The sequence below is a fragment of the Paroedura picta genome, chromosome 10 (genome assembly GCF_049243985.1).
Source record: "Paroedura picta isolate Pp20150507F chromosome 10, Ppicta_v3.0, whole genome shotgun sequence".
Classification (NCBI taxonomy): Eukaryota; Metazoa; Chordata; class Lepidosauria; order Squamata; family Gekkonidae; genus Paroedura; species Paroedura picta.
This window is the reverse complement of record NC_135378.1, coordinates 26,480,713-26,495,057: the sequence shown is the minus strand read 5'-3', so window position 1 is coordinate 26,495,057 and position 14,345 is coordinate 26,480,713. Positions and strand designations below refer to the sequence as shown.

The following is a 14,345-nucleotide window of genomic DNA, read 5'->3' as shown; positions in this document are numbered from 1 at the left end:
GTGAATGGTACCCTAACCAGATGGCCAAGGTCTCGACTGACTCCCATCTTATGCTGACACATTCACCCCCCAGGATCGATGGCACTGGGAGAGCCCTGTAGGAGTAAGCCTCCCGGACCAGGATCGCCACCCCCCTTCCCTACCATGAAGCCGAGGGGCGAGATCATTCAGGGGGTTAACATCTATTTAAACTGATTCACAAATTCACACTGTTGCCATATTTGGAATGGGTTTTCAGTTCTTATATTATTGATGCTGTTTTGGTTGAGAAGTCTCTGGTTGAGGACCCCAAGCATTTCAGTGATTTCTCTATGCAAAGCTTTTATTTGGAGGGGAGGGATTGTACCGCTAATATTTGCATACAGAAATGGGATTTCCACACAGTGGATTGAAGCATCAGGGCTGGGATTGGGATGCTGTGATCTTCAGCGCCCACAACTCATGGTCCCCACTACTCTCTATGGCTTCCCCCCTCCTTTTCATGCCTTGCCAGTGTGGCGTAGTGGTTAAGAGCAGTGGCACCTAATCTGGAGACCCAGATTTGATTCCCCATTCATCCACATGCAGCCAGCTGGGTGACTTTGAGCTCCTCACAGCCCTGATAGTGTTGTTCTCACAGAGCAGTTCTGTCAGACCTCTCTCAGCCTCACTTACCTTGCAGGGTGTCTGTTGTGGCGAGAGCAAAGGGAAGGTGACTGTAAGCCGCATTGAGACTCCTTCTGCTAGAGAAAAACGGGGTATAAAAACCACCTCTTCTTCTGACCCCAAAGCTTCCTTATGCTCCCATTTCTCGTCACCTTTCCCTTCATTGACTGGTTCCTGAAATTCCTCCAGAAATAGCTGAACTCCCGTTTAGCAGATAACCCAAGAATGTTGTTAACAGAAACAAGTAAGGAGTGATTTAGAGTCAAAAACTATGCAAAGTGCATAATCATTTGATGTCGTGATCCGTACAGATGCCATACCCTGGCCCAGTTCACGCTTCCCACCCTGACCCCCCCCCCCTTCTAAGGTTGCTAGATATTTAGATCTGGTGTATTCCCTAGTTAACTGTGTGCTTTATCAGTTTTATTATTCTTTTATTTACAAGCAGGCAGCATTAGAGGCAGAGGACGAGGTGCGGCAGGCAACAGAGCACCTGGCCCAAGAGGTTCTTACCTGGGGGGATATTCCGCAGGCCGTGGCATATATAGCAGATATCACGAAGGGAAAGGCAAGCAGCAAGAAAAAGGATATGAGCTGGTTCCTAATCTGGAGTTGTCCACGGTCAGCCCAGTTGCCATTAAACCTGGCACAGGTTAGTATGATCACTGGGGAGAGGGAAAATATCAGCAAGGCAAGGAAATGACCATTCGTTTGAATGTGCTCTAGAACATCTGTTTCCTCAGCATGAGCAGCCGCAAACCTAGAAATGAAACTGAAAACATCTTATAGAAGAGATGCATGTTAAGGGCTTAGAACTAGTGGGGTGGATCCAAACAGTGTTTCTGCTGAGAAAAAGAGAGGAAGGGTCCCCTTTTGCCCAGACAAAAAAGGTTTTGCTGGGAATCATTGGACCTACATGAACAAAACCAAGGGAGATGAGGCTGTTAGAAGCAAGATGGAGGGAAGATGGAGTGGAGAAGCTGGTTAGATCCACCTCACCATCTCTGTCCCATGCATACACTTCAGAGAATTCACTTATCAATGTGCTTTTGCAGCTGGATTTTCCGGTGTGGAACAGGAAAATCTACTTCTAAAGTACATTATCCCAACAAGTGCAGAACAGGCCTTTGAAAAAGTCAGCTAATTTAAGCCTTTTGAGCACAATGGCCTGGCAATGTGTTAGATTCCTGCAAAAATATTTTGGCTGCTGGGGAAGCGTGGTACCTTGGAAGCTCTCTTGCGAGACATGAGAGCTCCCTGTGCCTTCCTTGAGAAGATAAGTGCAAAAGCAGTGGAACAACCACCTTACACCTGTATGGCTGTAGGAATCACAAATCCCATTACACTCAGGTGTCACTTGTTTAAACCAGTGTGCCTTGCAGTGTAACACAATAAAAAGACTAGTGGCTTCACCCCTTGCTCCTAATAAAATATCTTTTCAGACTTTGAATGAACATGTACTCTCTTTGGTTTGTGCTAAATCTATTGCCCTTCAGCTTACATTGAATACCTTAAATTCTGGTATTATGGAAAGGCTTGTCCACTTTCTCCTCGCCATCCATAATTTGGTGTACCTCTCTCTTGTTCCCCCTTTAGTTATCTTTTGGAAAGCCCCAAACTCTTTTGCTTTCCTCATGGGAAAGGCACTTCGAGCACTTTAATCCCCTTCTGCAATTTTTGGTGAGACAATAATCGGACAGAGCGATTGGACCCAGCAATCTACTGGTCCAAAGACTGCAGATCTTCATGCAAGGATTGCTGATTTCTCCTGTTTTTCCTTCCCCTTCAGCAGTCACTTTGACCCCAGAAAGGTTGAATCCCCTGAGTTCAAGGGCCCATGTGGAATAGATGCCATGCAGGTCAATGGGCTACCATGGGCCCACTGACTCTAGCTGCCAACCTCCCAAGTAGGGCATGGAGATCTCCCAGAATTCCAGCTGATATCCAAGCTAAAGAGATCAGTTCCCCTGGAGCATCTAGCTGCTTTGGAGGATGGACTCTATGGTATTATAACCTGCTATGGCCCCTTCCCCTCCCCTAATCCCTCACACACACTCCAGGTTCTGTCTCCAGATCTTCAGCTATACACTGTCACTGCTCTACACTTAGTTGACACTTTCATGGAGGCAGCGTGGTGTAGTGGTTAAAACTCTAATCTGGAGAATCAGGTCTGACTCCCCACTCCTCCACAAGCAGCCTGCTAGATGACCTTGGGTTACTCACTGTTCTCTTACAGCTCTCTCAGCCCGACCTACCTCACAGGGTGTCTGTTGTGGAGAGAGGAAGGGAAAGGTGTTTGTAAGCCACTTTGGAACTCCTTCGGGGAGAGAAAAGTGGGGTATAAAAATACAGCTTTTCTTCTTCTGTTCACTACAGCCCACTTGGTTCTCAGTCACTGCCAGCTCAGAGCCTATCAGTTCTCTTTCTATGTTCTTGGAGGCTATTTCATTCTTGGGCTGGTTGACGGCACCGGAATCATATTTTACCCCACAACATGATCCTCCCAAGGGTACCCTGACTTTATAATAAACTCTTTGAGGAGCTAGTGACTGGGGTCTCTCGCCAAAATAGTTCGAAAAAAAAGTGTTGATCTGTGAGGTCCCTCAGAAATTTTTACACACAATGTACTATATTTAACAAATTAATCTAGACAGAATGTTTACAATTTCATTTGGATCTGCTTGGAAAATTCTTTAAAAATCTTTCTGGCTCTAGTCAATGCATGGCTTTTTTGATCCCATTCTTTCCTACTCAGGCATGCTGTCGATTCTAGTTATAAGTAAAGGTAAAGGTATCCCCTGTGCAAACACCGAGTCATGTCTGACCCTTGGGGTGACGCCCTCTAGCGTTTTCATGGCAGACTCAATACGGGGTGGTTTGCCAGTGCCTTCCCCAGTCATTAGCATTTACCTCCCAGCAAGCTGGGTACTCATTTTACTGACCTTGGAAGGATGGAAGGCTGAGTCAACCTTGAGCCGGCTGCTGGGATTGAACTCCCAACCTCATGGTCAGAGCTTTCAGACTGCATGTCTGCTGTCTTACCACTCTGCGCCACAAGAGGCTCAGTTATAAATAGTATCTCAGCAATACCCTGAATAGAAAAGGCAAATCTGGCTGTTTCCTTTCCCACTTTGATAACTGAAAGACTATTAGTTATCCTGACTTTTAGACAGAATCTCTAGGCAGTACCCTTCAGCTGCTGAGGGATCTCCCAGCATCCCACATCAGAATTTCCCCTGAAGCACTGAGGCATGACCTTACTGGGCCCCATTCAGAGCATAGCCTCTAGCTTTCTTGTGTCAGAAGATGTTATTTGACATCTGCTTTCTCTGGTCACTTCCAAAGTGGTCACCCACGAAAGTGTTCCCTCCTGTTGATTTTAGACATCCTCGTGTTTTTCTAAATGATAGCTAAAGCCAATAGTGGACATTCTTTGGTTCTTGATCATTCTTGAAGACAGTGACACAGAGGAGGAAATGCTTTCATGGCCTCTTGGGTGGAAACCTATTTGTCAGTCCTTTTTTTTTCCTTTTCAGTCCTTTTCTGTCTACATTTTGAGGGTTATTAAGCAATTTACAACGTTATAATTTTCCTGCATTCCTTAGGGGGTCCCCAAGGTGGTATAGATTTCTATTTTGTCTGTGAGTGGTCCCTAAGGTTGCCAAGTCCCCCAGCCACCATCAGGGAATGGGGAGATAGGGTTACCAGATACAGGTTGGGAAACTCCTTAAGAGTTGGGGTTGGAGCCTGGGGAAGATAGGGACCTCAGTGGGGTACAATGCCACAAAGTCCACCATCCATGTTCTCCATGGAACTGATCTTCATAGTATCTAGACCAGGGGTAGTCAAACTGTGGCCCTCCAGATGTCCATGGATTACAATTCCCATGACCCCCTGCCAGCGTTCACTGGTAGGGTCTCATGGGAATTGTAGTCCATGGACATCTGGAGGGCCACAGTTTGACTACCCCTGACATTGTAGACCATCTGTAATTCTAGGGGATCCCCAAGCCCCACCTGGAGGCTGGCATCCTTAGTCCCATTAGGCTGTTCTGCTTGCATAGGGACAATGCAGTCTGCTGTTAGAGAGAGCATCTTGGTCCTTTCAGTTGTCATCTGACAATATCTTGGTCCGGTTTATTCTAGTGGCAATTCCGGCTATTGGCACCCAATATTCCATGTTTCAAGCAGCTCCGACGGCAAAGATGCTAGAAGACGGGAAAATCCATGCCATGGAGCACATCATCAGCCCCATTGCTGTCCAACAGGACCCGGCTAGTGCGGCCGCAGCCGCTGCAGCAGCCGCGGTGATACCTGCTGTTTCGACCCCTCCTCCTTTTCAGGTAACGTATTTATCATGTGGGTGGTGCTTTGCTTTTCCGGGCATTCAGGATGTTGGCGGAGCTTGGTCAGCTTAGCTTGCTCTCTTCTAACACAGAAAGCCTGACTACTTCTTATTGACAGGCTGCTGTTAAGAGAAACACATTCCTTGTTAAGAAAAGCAATGCTAATTATTTCTCTACAAGTCGAGTGGTTTATTTAGCATGCAACTAGCTTGGCACTGATCTTTTCAGTGCCAACATTGATGAGGTGCTCAACAAAATGATGAAAGATACGTTTACTGTAAAAATCTTAGAGATAATCCCCTCTCTACCTTCTGCTCCTAGACATAGGTCATTCTACTCTATGTTGAAAGGAAGAGGTCATCTGATGGCTCACCATATTCAAACAGGCCTCCCTACAGGCCAGCCAACTAGCCCCTCTCCAACAAAGGAAGAGGTTCCCTACTATGACCATTTATGCACGGGGAACTTCACTGCCTCAGATCCTGTGCAGGAGCACAAATCGGGGGTGGATGAGGTGCACCAGGCCAAATGCACCCCCGTGTGGGTGCAGGAATAGGTGGGCCAACCTGCCATAACTAAAACTCCAGCCTGCAGCCCAGCATGAAACCTCCAGTGCATAAACGGTCTATGAGGGGCAAAGCTAGATCTCCATTGCTCAACCCCCTCCCCAACCTGCAAGGCAGGGCTTTTGAGAACCGTAGCCTGCAATTCCACAGGGCCTGTAAAAGGGAGCTCCTCTGCCCGGCGTTCGGCTGAGTCTGACAGACTTAACACCATTCAGCTGCCCCCCCAGACATCACAGGCATCCTTCCACATCCTGAACCCAACTGACCCCCTACGGCAGGGGTAGTCAACCTGTGGTCCTCTAGATGTCCATGGACTACAATTCCCATGAGCCCCTGCCGGCAAACGCTGGCAGGGGCTCATGGGAATTGTAGTCCATGGACATCTGGAGGACCACAGGTTGACTACCTCTGCCCTACGGGCTCTGTTTAAAAAGTTCTCTTGTGTTGTTAGTTGTCATATTATTGTTCAACACTGGTTCTTACTGTTATTGTTACTGTTATGTTATGATTATTGTTACGGTTACAAGGTATACCCCTGTGTTTTATGTAAAGCACGTTGAGCCTTACGGGAGGGCGGTATAGAAATATGCTATAGTAAAACCTAATTACATTTCTATACCGCCCTCCCGTAAGATTCAGGGTGGTTTACATAAAACACAGGGGTATACATTGTAACACTGTAACCATAACAATAATCATAACATAACAGTAATTAATTCATTCATTAGAAAAACAGATAAATGTCTGGGATATCTTTGAACAGAGGAGCTCAACACCCACCAGCTCACTTGCCAGGACATTCCTCAATACATTAAAAATTATACCCCTGACCTAAATACACACTAGGAAATGGGGTGGGGCAGGGCTGAGATTCATAGGGCAGCATGGCTTTGTGAAGCTGGGGGATTGGAGAAGGGAGATATTCAACTCTGGCTTGTTTGTTTGTAAAGCCTTAATTTGCCAGTGGCTTAAGGCTGCGTGGTTCCTAACCAATATATTCCTACTCAATATTGTGTGGGTTCTTTCGTAGCACATTCAGTGAGAATTCCTCTTAGGTTTTGACTTTTCAAAACTCTTGTTTCCAGGGCCGCCCCATAACTCCTGTGTACACCATGGCTCCAAATGTGCAGAGAATTCCAGCTGCTGGGATTTATGGTGCAAGTTATGTCCCGTTTGCTGCTCCGGCTGCCACGACAGCGACGATAGCCACTCTACAGAAGAATGCTGCCGCTGCCGCCGCGGCTGCTGCCGCCTACGGTGGATACGCGGGCTATATCCCTCAAGCATTTCCAGCTGCGACTATCCAGGTTCCGATACATGATGTCTATCCAACCTATTGAGACCACTGGCCAGTGTGGGGTGGGCGGGGGTCACGCTGAAGGAACGTTTTACTATTTATGAAGAAGAAAGAACCTACTGCGGAAGAGTACGGTCGGATGTCAGTCGACGGACAACAGAACCTGGAAAAGAAGTTTATATCAAATATATATCATCATGTTTGAAATCTTTTATACGTATGAAGTTTTTACTAACTTTTTAGGCTGTTTTTAAGAGGTTTAATATTGCCTGTGTTCCTACATTTCTAAAAAGGGCTTGTTTCCATTGCCCATCCCTCTATATAGGTTTATACAGAATAGTGGGGGTTTTTCTAGCAATTATTTTCAATATATTTGTGGTATGAAGGTTATTTTTAGTAAGTTCTGCACTCCAGAGATATCTATTTTGTAGTGCCTTTAATAATATATCAACTAAATATTAAAAAGTGCACCTGAGCAGCTAGGGAAAAGTTTTTAAACAATATATTTTGAAGAATATATTCAATATTTAAAGAATACATGCAATAGATTTAAAATTTATATATATATATATATATAAATACACAAACGTGTGTCTTATTTAAAAGTAATACTGGAAAGTGCAATTTTGAAGCAACAGACCTCTGCATTATGTCCTAGCATTTGTATGGTTTCTTTGTTAGCTAGAGCCACAAATAAACACCATTTGTTAATAAAGAAGCTCCAGCAAATTAGCCCATTTTAAATTGTGCTCGATGTTAAGAGAAGGCTTTTCTTATTTTCTTATTTTTTGTTTTCTTATTTCCATATGGCCATTTTCCTGTTTGCTTCTCAGACTCTGAACACACAGAGAAACATATCATTTATATTTCATGGAGAGATTATTTTTGTTTTATTACAGGAATAGTTGCCCTGGGGTAAAAGTGTAGGATTGTAGAAGCTCTGCACGAGTGACTACTTATGATTATGTAGATGTTCAGAAAGCCTATCTGCAGAAGTATGCTTTAGTGTTCTTCCTTTGGTAGAAGAAAGAATATTTTCAGCTGAAAAAGAAGTTTGTTAACCTGAAGCAACGATGCCTTGCTAAGTTGGGAATGGTGAGGTATTTAGCCACACTCTTTCATGACAGTCTTAGAGCGTTTCTGCACTGGAGGTTTCATGCCAGGCTGCGGGCTGGAGTTTTAGTCGTGGCAGGCTGCCCCACTAATTCCTGCACCCATACGGGGGAGCATTTGGCCCGGTGCACCTCATCCAGCCCCGATTGTGCTCCTGCACGAGAGCTGGGGCAGTGAAGTTCCCCGTGCGTAAACGGTCAAAGTGAAACTTGTCTGTATGTATGTAATGAAATCCATTGTGTTGATTACTTGAGATTCGACAACAGTGTGTGCTTGTCTACAAAAGCAGGAGTTAGGGCTGTTTCCTTCTAAAGCAGGTAGTCTGTCAGGAGCTCTTAAAATATCTTAAAACCCTTTAATAGGCAATGTTGCCACTGAGGTAGAGGTTATAGAAACTTTCTGTCAAGAGCTGAACCTCATTCCTCAGACCCAGCGTGGGTTACAGTTCTGAAAAGGAGTGACACAGCCTTAAAGTATGACCATAGCAGTCTTAGTTACCTGCTGCACAACTTTTATCATTCCGAAGAGCTGTCAAAAAGTGACAATAGTCTGTATTTACATGAGGTACTGAACTTACATGGCTGTAAATTTTTCTGCTTCAAATACTAACCATCAAGCAAACCGTCTCTAGATTATTGGCAGGGTAGGCAAACATTGGCCAGGCCAGATAGCTAGATGCATTTTCCATTTGTGTTCTGGACTGTGTATCATCCTCCAGAGAGACGAAGAAATAGATGGCCCTTGGAACCTTGAACCTTATTCTGCAATCCCACTGACTTTTTGAAATTTCCTCAGACCATGGCATGCATACCCCTTTCAAATGTGTTTTTTCCAATACTAAGGGTCTTGGTTTTTAAAGGAGAGCTGCATAGTCTTCAAAAAGCGGAGGGATATAATCCTAATGATAAATTTTAAAAAGAAAGAAATAATCCGTTTTCCCAAGCATGAGGCTTTTTTCTGCATGTGTGCATAATTGTGGCCTATAGACACAGCCCTGGTTTAAGAGGGGACCAACTGGAAGTGGCTTTCAGTAGGTAATTCTGCAGATGGGGAGACAGAAATAGGAGCTAGCAACCTGCTCCAAGCACTTACTCGTGCAAAGATGCAAAAGGGGGGGGGGGAAATAAGCTGTTTGTTTCTTATAGACCCTTTTTGACCTATGAATTCTCTCGCCCTTTGCCTCACAACTTAGATGTGAATATTAATGATGTGAACAAGCTTCATGTTCCAGTATAAAAATGAGTTTCAAATGCTAGTTATTTTATTCTTTTTAAAATGAATGTATGCTAATATAGTCCAGGACCAAATATGCTGTGGGTGGCAGAATTATTCTTTTTTCTTTTTTTTTTTAAGTCGCGTTAGATTTAAAGCAAAAAACTACTGTGGCGAGGGGGTTAAGCAAATACAGTTCTGAGGGTTTTCTTCTCTTGCCTTATTTTTCTTTCCAAACTCACCTCCTGTGAGGAGGAGGTAACGCATGCACATCAGGAAAGGAAGAAATCAGACCACTGAGTTTTGAAGAAACTGCTTGTAAATAGCTTCACATAAACATTTTTAAAGTCATTCTGTTCTGCTACTGTACGTGGTTGTGTGGCTTGCCACAAACGCCGGCATTTTATTTCAATGTTGTTATCTAGCTTCTCTTTTAAAACGTTGGTCATGTTAAGTAATTTTTGCAGTGTTTCGTGGCCTGTTTAAAGGCTTTATTTAGTAGTGAAGTGAACGGAAAATACAGTAAACTTTGCATTGTGTGTGGTTCATATGTTTTATGACATGCACCAGGAGTAGGGGTGCCAGTCTCCTGGCGGGACCTGGGGATCCCCCAAAATTATAGATCATCTCCAGGACAGACCTCAGTTCCTCTGGATGCCTTGGAGGGTGGACCGCACGGCATTGTACCCCACTGAGGTCCTGTCCTCCCCAGGCTCCATCCCCAAATTCCGAGGAGTTTCCCAACCTGGATCTGGCCACCTGATCCCCACCTCACCCCCCGCCAATGGCCAGGCCTGGCAACTCAGTTTATGTTTAAATACATACGCTGTGTTTATATGCAGTTTCTCAGATTTTAGAAATTGGGCAGTCCTTCTGCAATGCGAATGTCTGATGACTAATATTTTTTGAGAGTATATTTTACATGATAAATGAGGTAACTGTGTTTTGTACACTGAAATGCTCTAGCACAAGGTGGGCCTTCCCGAATGACCACTGATTTCCAGATTCCACAGAGCTGTTCTCCTGGGGGGGGGGAAATGGCTGCTTTGGAGTGAGAGCTCTAGGCATGATTCCCCATCCATCCTGAAGCTCCAGGAATTGCCTAACCTGGAGTTGGCATCTCTCTATAATACAGGAATTGTTGCTGTACCTTACCTCAAAGGGCCACCGTTCCTACTGCAATATTTGTCTGGAACTAGATTGCTTGAAGCTGACAAGCCAAAAGGCCTTAAAAATAAAGTTATAACGAGAGAGGATATATTTCTATCAAATATAGCCATGGCTTGTTTCTCAGTAGAGTGGAAAACATCAGTCCAGAGCTGGGCTGTGTCATCGGACACACTTGACTGAATGCGTTCTCCATCTGAACCAGTTCCCAGCTTGTATGATGTAGGGCAGGGATGGGTAGTCCATGGACATCTGGAGCGCCACAGTTTGCCCACCCCTGGTGCAGGGGTTACAACAATGAGAGAGAGACAGAGAGACAGAGAGACAGAGAGAGACAGAGACCCTTTCTGCACATGGAATTAGACATGGCCCAGTGCTCATCCGGTCAACTGATGTCTTGTGTCGCACCAGGCCTTGTACCGTTCCGGACTGGCCCCGACATCATCCAGAAGTGGAAATTGGCCCCACGACTAGACGAGTACTGGACCGGGCCAAATTCCTTGTGCAGAAAAGGTCAAAGAGTTCAGTAGCAACTTAAAGGCTGACAAAAATTGTGGCAGGGAATGAGCGTTCCTGACTCATGAGTCACTTCTTCAGTTCTGAGTTTTTGTGAGTCACTGCTTACTTCTTCAGAACTAATCTACCCCAGAACTGAAGAAGTAAGCATTGACTGAAGAACTGAAGAACTGGGCAATGATACATTCTGTGAGTCTTTAAGGTACTTCTGGAACTCTTGCTCTTTTCTACTGCTACAGACTAACATGCTTACCCATCTTGATCGGCAACAATGATAAATCACTCTGTGGCTTGAGAACCACGTGTAGCTCTTCTTCGTGCCCCTTGTGGCTCTTCTGCACACTGTTCCTCAAAGTGGCATCTGACCCATGTTTCAGTGTAGGGTGCAATACCCTTGTCTGAGGGGCAAGAGGTTCCCAACTTGAAACAGCCACTGGCTTAGAAGACCGTCTTCCCTCTCTGGAAAAGCAACAAGGGGAAAAGAATCAAGCGATGTCTGTCTTTGGCTTGCCACCTCTTGAAACATTTCTTGTCTAGCCCAACGGTTCTCAACCTTACCTCCTCCATGACCCCAACTCAGCGGCAGCTGGTGCGGTGGCGGCAGCATGCATGTGCGCAGTGTGCACAGGTGGCACAGGTGTGTGTGCATGTGCGCACATGCGCACCACAACTGAGGCGGCCATTGCCATGGCTCCGCTGCTGTCGCCCACCAGCCACTGCCACCACCACCCACCCCCTCACGCCACGCCGCCAGCTACTGGCCACCACCTGCCACTGCTGCCCGCCTCTGCTGAAGCTGCAGTCGCAGGCAACCTGGCAACCCCAGGGAAGGGGCCAAGCAATCCCAAATGGGGTCGCGACCCCAAGGTTGAGAACCACTGGTCTAGCCCATGCAGCCAAACAGAGGTCAGTGGCAGACAGCAGAGCACAGAGCACTGCTGCTAACTTCTTTCTACAACGGCTTTTTAAAAATCTCAGCTGGGCAGAATTCTAGTTCCAAATCTTGCCCAAAGAACTAGGCTGTTCCAAGAGATAACCAGGCCTCTTCAAAAATAAAAACTAAAGCGTTTGCTGTATTTTACACATCCATTTGTAGTATCTGCAACAATAATTGATCTTAAAAGATCAATAGTATTGGCAGCAAAAATTAATCTTTAAAGAAATATTGGGCTATTTTTCGTGTTTTGTTTTTTTAATGTACTTGCCCATAGGAACTCCAGGAAGGTATAAGAATTTTGACTACAGCAACTGGCAACTGGTTCATCAAAGTTGTCAAGGTACCAGTAAAAGTGCCTAATTTGTGGCCTGGCTTCATGACAGTTTCAAAACCATTTCATTTATACACTACTGAGGCAAGTTTATGACTTGAAATGTGAACACTTCTTCTTCTGTTTTTTTTTTTGTAGGTTAAGAACAAACTATAAAAAGATATGCGTATGTTTGCCTTGTGTTGAGATATGTGCTATTGTTTTTAGGTGTTTTTTGCTGTATTTTGTTCTTTGTGTTTTCATTTATTGTTGCTGTTCCATTTAAAAGTACTTCCCTAGGAAATAGTAAATAAAACATGCCTTAGACTGAACTTGTCCTCACTTTTCTAAATGTCTAAATGAACTTGTCCTCACTTTTCTGAATGTCTTTTCCTGGGCTTACAGAATGGATCTTTCAATTACTGGCGGAAACATCACGTGATCTTTCAGGCCAAAACTAGGCAAACAAGGATTGAGTAGGGGGAAAGAAATCCCAATGGCTCCTCCCCTTTGCTACCTCTGGATTCACCTGTTTTGACTTCCCTAGTGCCTGCCCACCAACTCACCTCTTCCTACATGCAGTAGAGCAGGGGTGGCCAAACTGTGGCTCCCGAGATGTTCATGGACTACTATTCCCATGAACCCTTGCCAACACATGCTTATGGGAATTGTAGTCCATGCACATCCTGAGAGCCACAGTTTGGCCATCCCTGCAGTACAGGGAGAAGGGAGAGGGAGAGGGTAGCCAGACCAGACTCTTGTTCTTCCTCCTCACCTGCTCCAGGCAATATTTTTATGCTTCATTCTGTAGCTGAAAGGGCTTGCAAGATGGAGCTCTTCCACCAGGCATTCGGTTGAGGCCAGAGCAAAGATCTGCAGCCCCCTCCTTAGCATAGCCATCATGCTATTAACACACACACATGTAGTTGGGCGGTCTTGTTGAGCTGATTCGAAAGGCTTAGAGTTTTAGTTATTTCCCTGCTGGGGATTGTAAAGGTAAGTTTTAAATGGGTTTTATTCTGTAACCTGCCACAAGCCAGCCAGCCTGGGAGTGACGGGAAACAAATATAATTAATCTATAGCTTGGTGTACTGGTTAGGAGTGCGGACTTCTAATCTGGTGAGCCAGGTTTGATTCCACGCTCCCCCACATGCAGCCAGCTGGGTGACCTTGGGCTTGCCACAGCACTGATAAAACTTTTCTGACCGAGCAGTGATATCAGGGCTCTCTCAGCCTCATCTCCCTCACAGGGTGTCTGTTGTGGAGAAAAGAAAGGAAAGGCGATTGTGAGCCGGTCTGAGACTCCGGGTAGAGAAAAGCGGCATATAAGAACCAACTCTTCTTCTTCTTCTAAAGGGAAATGTACTCTTGATGTAGAGTTGGGCAAAAACTGAGCGTGGTAGCCTCTGACAATACATAATTTAGACTGTTACAACAGATCATCCGGTAATATAGATCAGTTCACCTGGACAGAATGGCCACTTTGGAAGGCAGCCTCTTATGGCATTTTGCCTAAACCTCTCCCCAAACCCAGCCCTTCCCAGGCTCCACTCCCAAAATCTCCAGGCATTCCCCAAACCAGAGCTGGCAACCCTATATATAAGTGACAGGAATCCATTCTGTCTTGCAAGGTAGATCTTCTAACTAAGAAAGACCACAACATAAGACGGCTGTTTGAAAGTGGCATCTTTATGCGGATTCTCCCTTTTCATCTTGGTCCCTTTTGTTTCCTTGCTGTTCTTTTTGTGATTGGGATTTAGAGAAGAAACTGGAAACTTTGCAAATAGGATTCTGTTGAACAGTAATCACCACTGCTTTAAACTTTGCTAGTCAATTAAATCCACCTCCCAAGGAAAGCAAACTTCCTTGTTACTCTGTCGTGTCCTTATTGCCAGTACACAGGCCACAGAGAATAAGGAAACGTCCCGTAGCTGGCATTTAGTCCAACCTGAAACTCGTTTTTCAACTTTTTACGGTCACTCTGGTCATGTGATATGTGAGGGGGAAAGCCAAGAATTATAATCTTTTTTCCTTCCACAAAGGAAGGTGTGTTTTCAATATAGTCGTGGCTATTTAGTGGCTTGCTCCCTCCGCCCCTCCCCTCCCCTCCCAAAAGGCTTCTTTGTAATATGCTTTGAAAATCCATTTAATAGGAGGGTTATTTTAATTCTGCCCTGACATTCAAATTTTGAGCACTACCGATGATAAAAAGTTAACTTGATTATATTGTTTTGCGA

At 45.1% G+C, this 14,345-nt stretch overlaps 1 protein-coding gene across 7 annotated transcripts in view; it reads left to right on the top strand.

Annotated features, from left to right (window-relative positions):
* The window catches only part of RBM47 (RNA binding motif protein 47), an 88,490-nt gene extending 76,050 nt beyond the window's left edge, over positions 1 to 12,440 (top strand). For 5 of the 7 annotated variants that reach the window (XM_077301748.1, XM_077301751.1, XM_077301750.1 and 2 more), the window contains exons 3-5: positions 1,091 to 1,297; positions 4,791 to 4,987; positions 6,642 to 12,440. In XM_077301748.1, the coding sequence (XP_077157863.1) occupies positions 1,091 to 1,297; positions 4,791 to 4,987; positions 6,642 to 6,896 (659 nt within the window). In that variant the 3' untranslated portion in view covers positions 6,897 to 12,440. The remainder of the gene's footprint in view (positions 1 to 1,090; positions 1,298 to 4,790; positions 4,988 to 6,641) is intronic. The other 2 variants (XM_077301749.1, XM_077301754.1) reach the window with 2 other exon arrangements.
* The last annotated feature ends 1,905 nt before the right edge of the window (positions 12,441 to 14,345 follow it).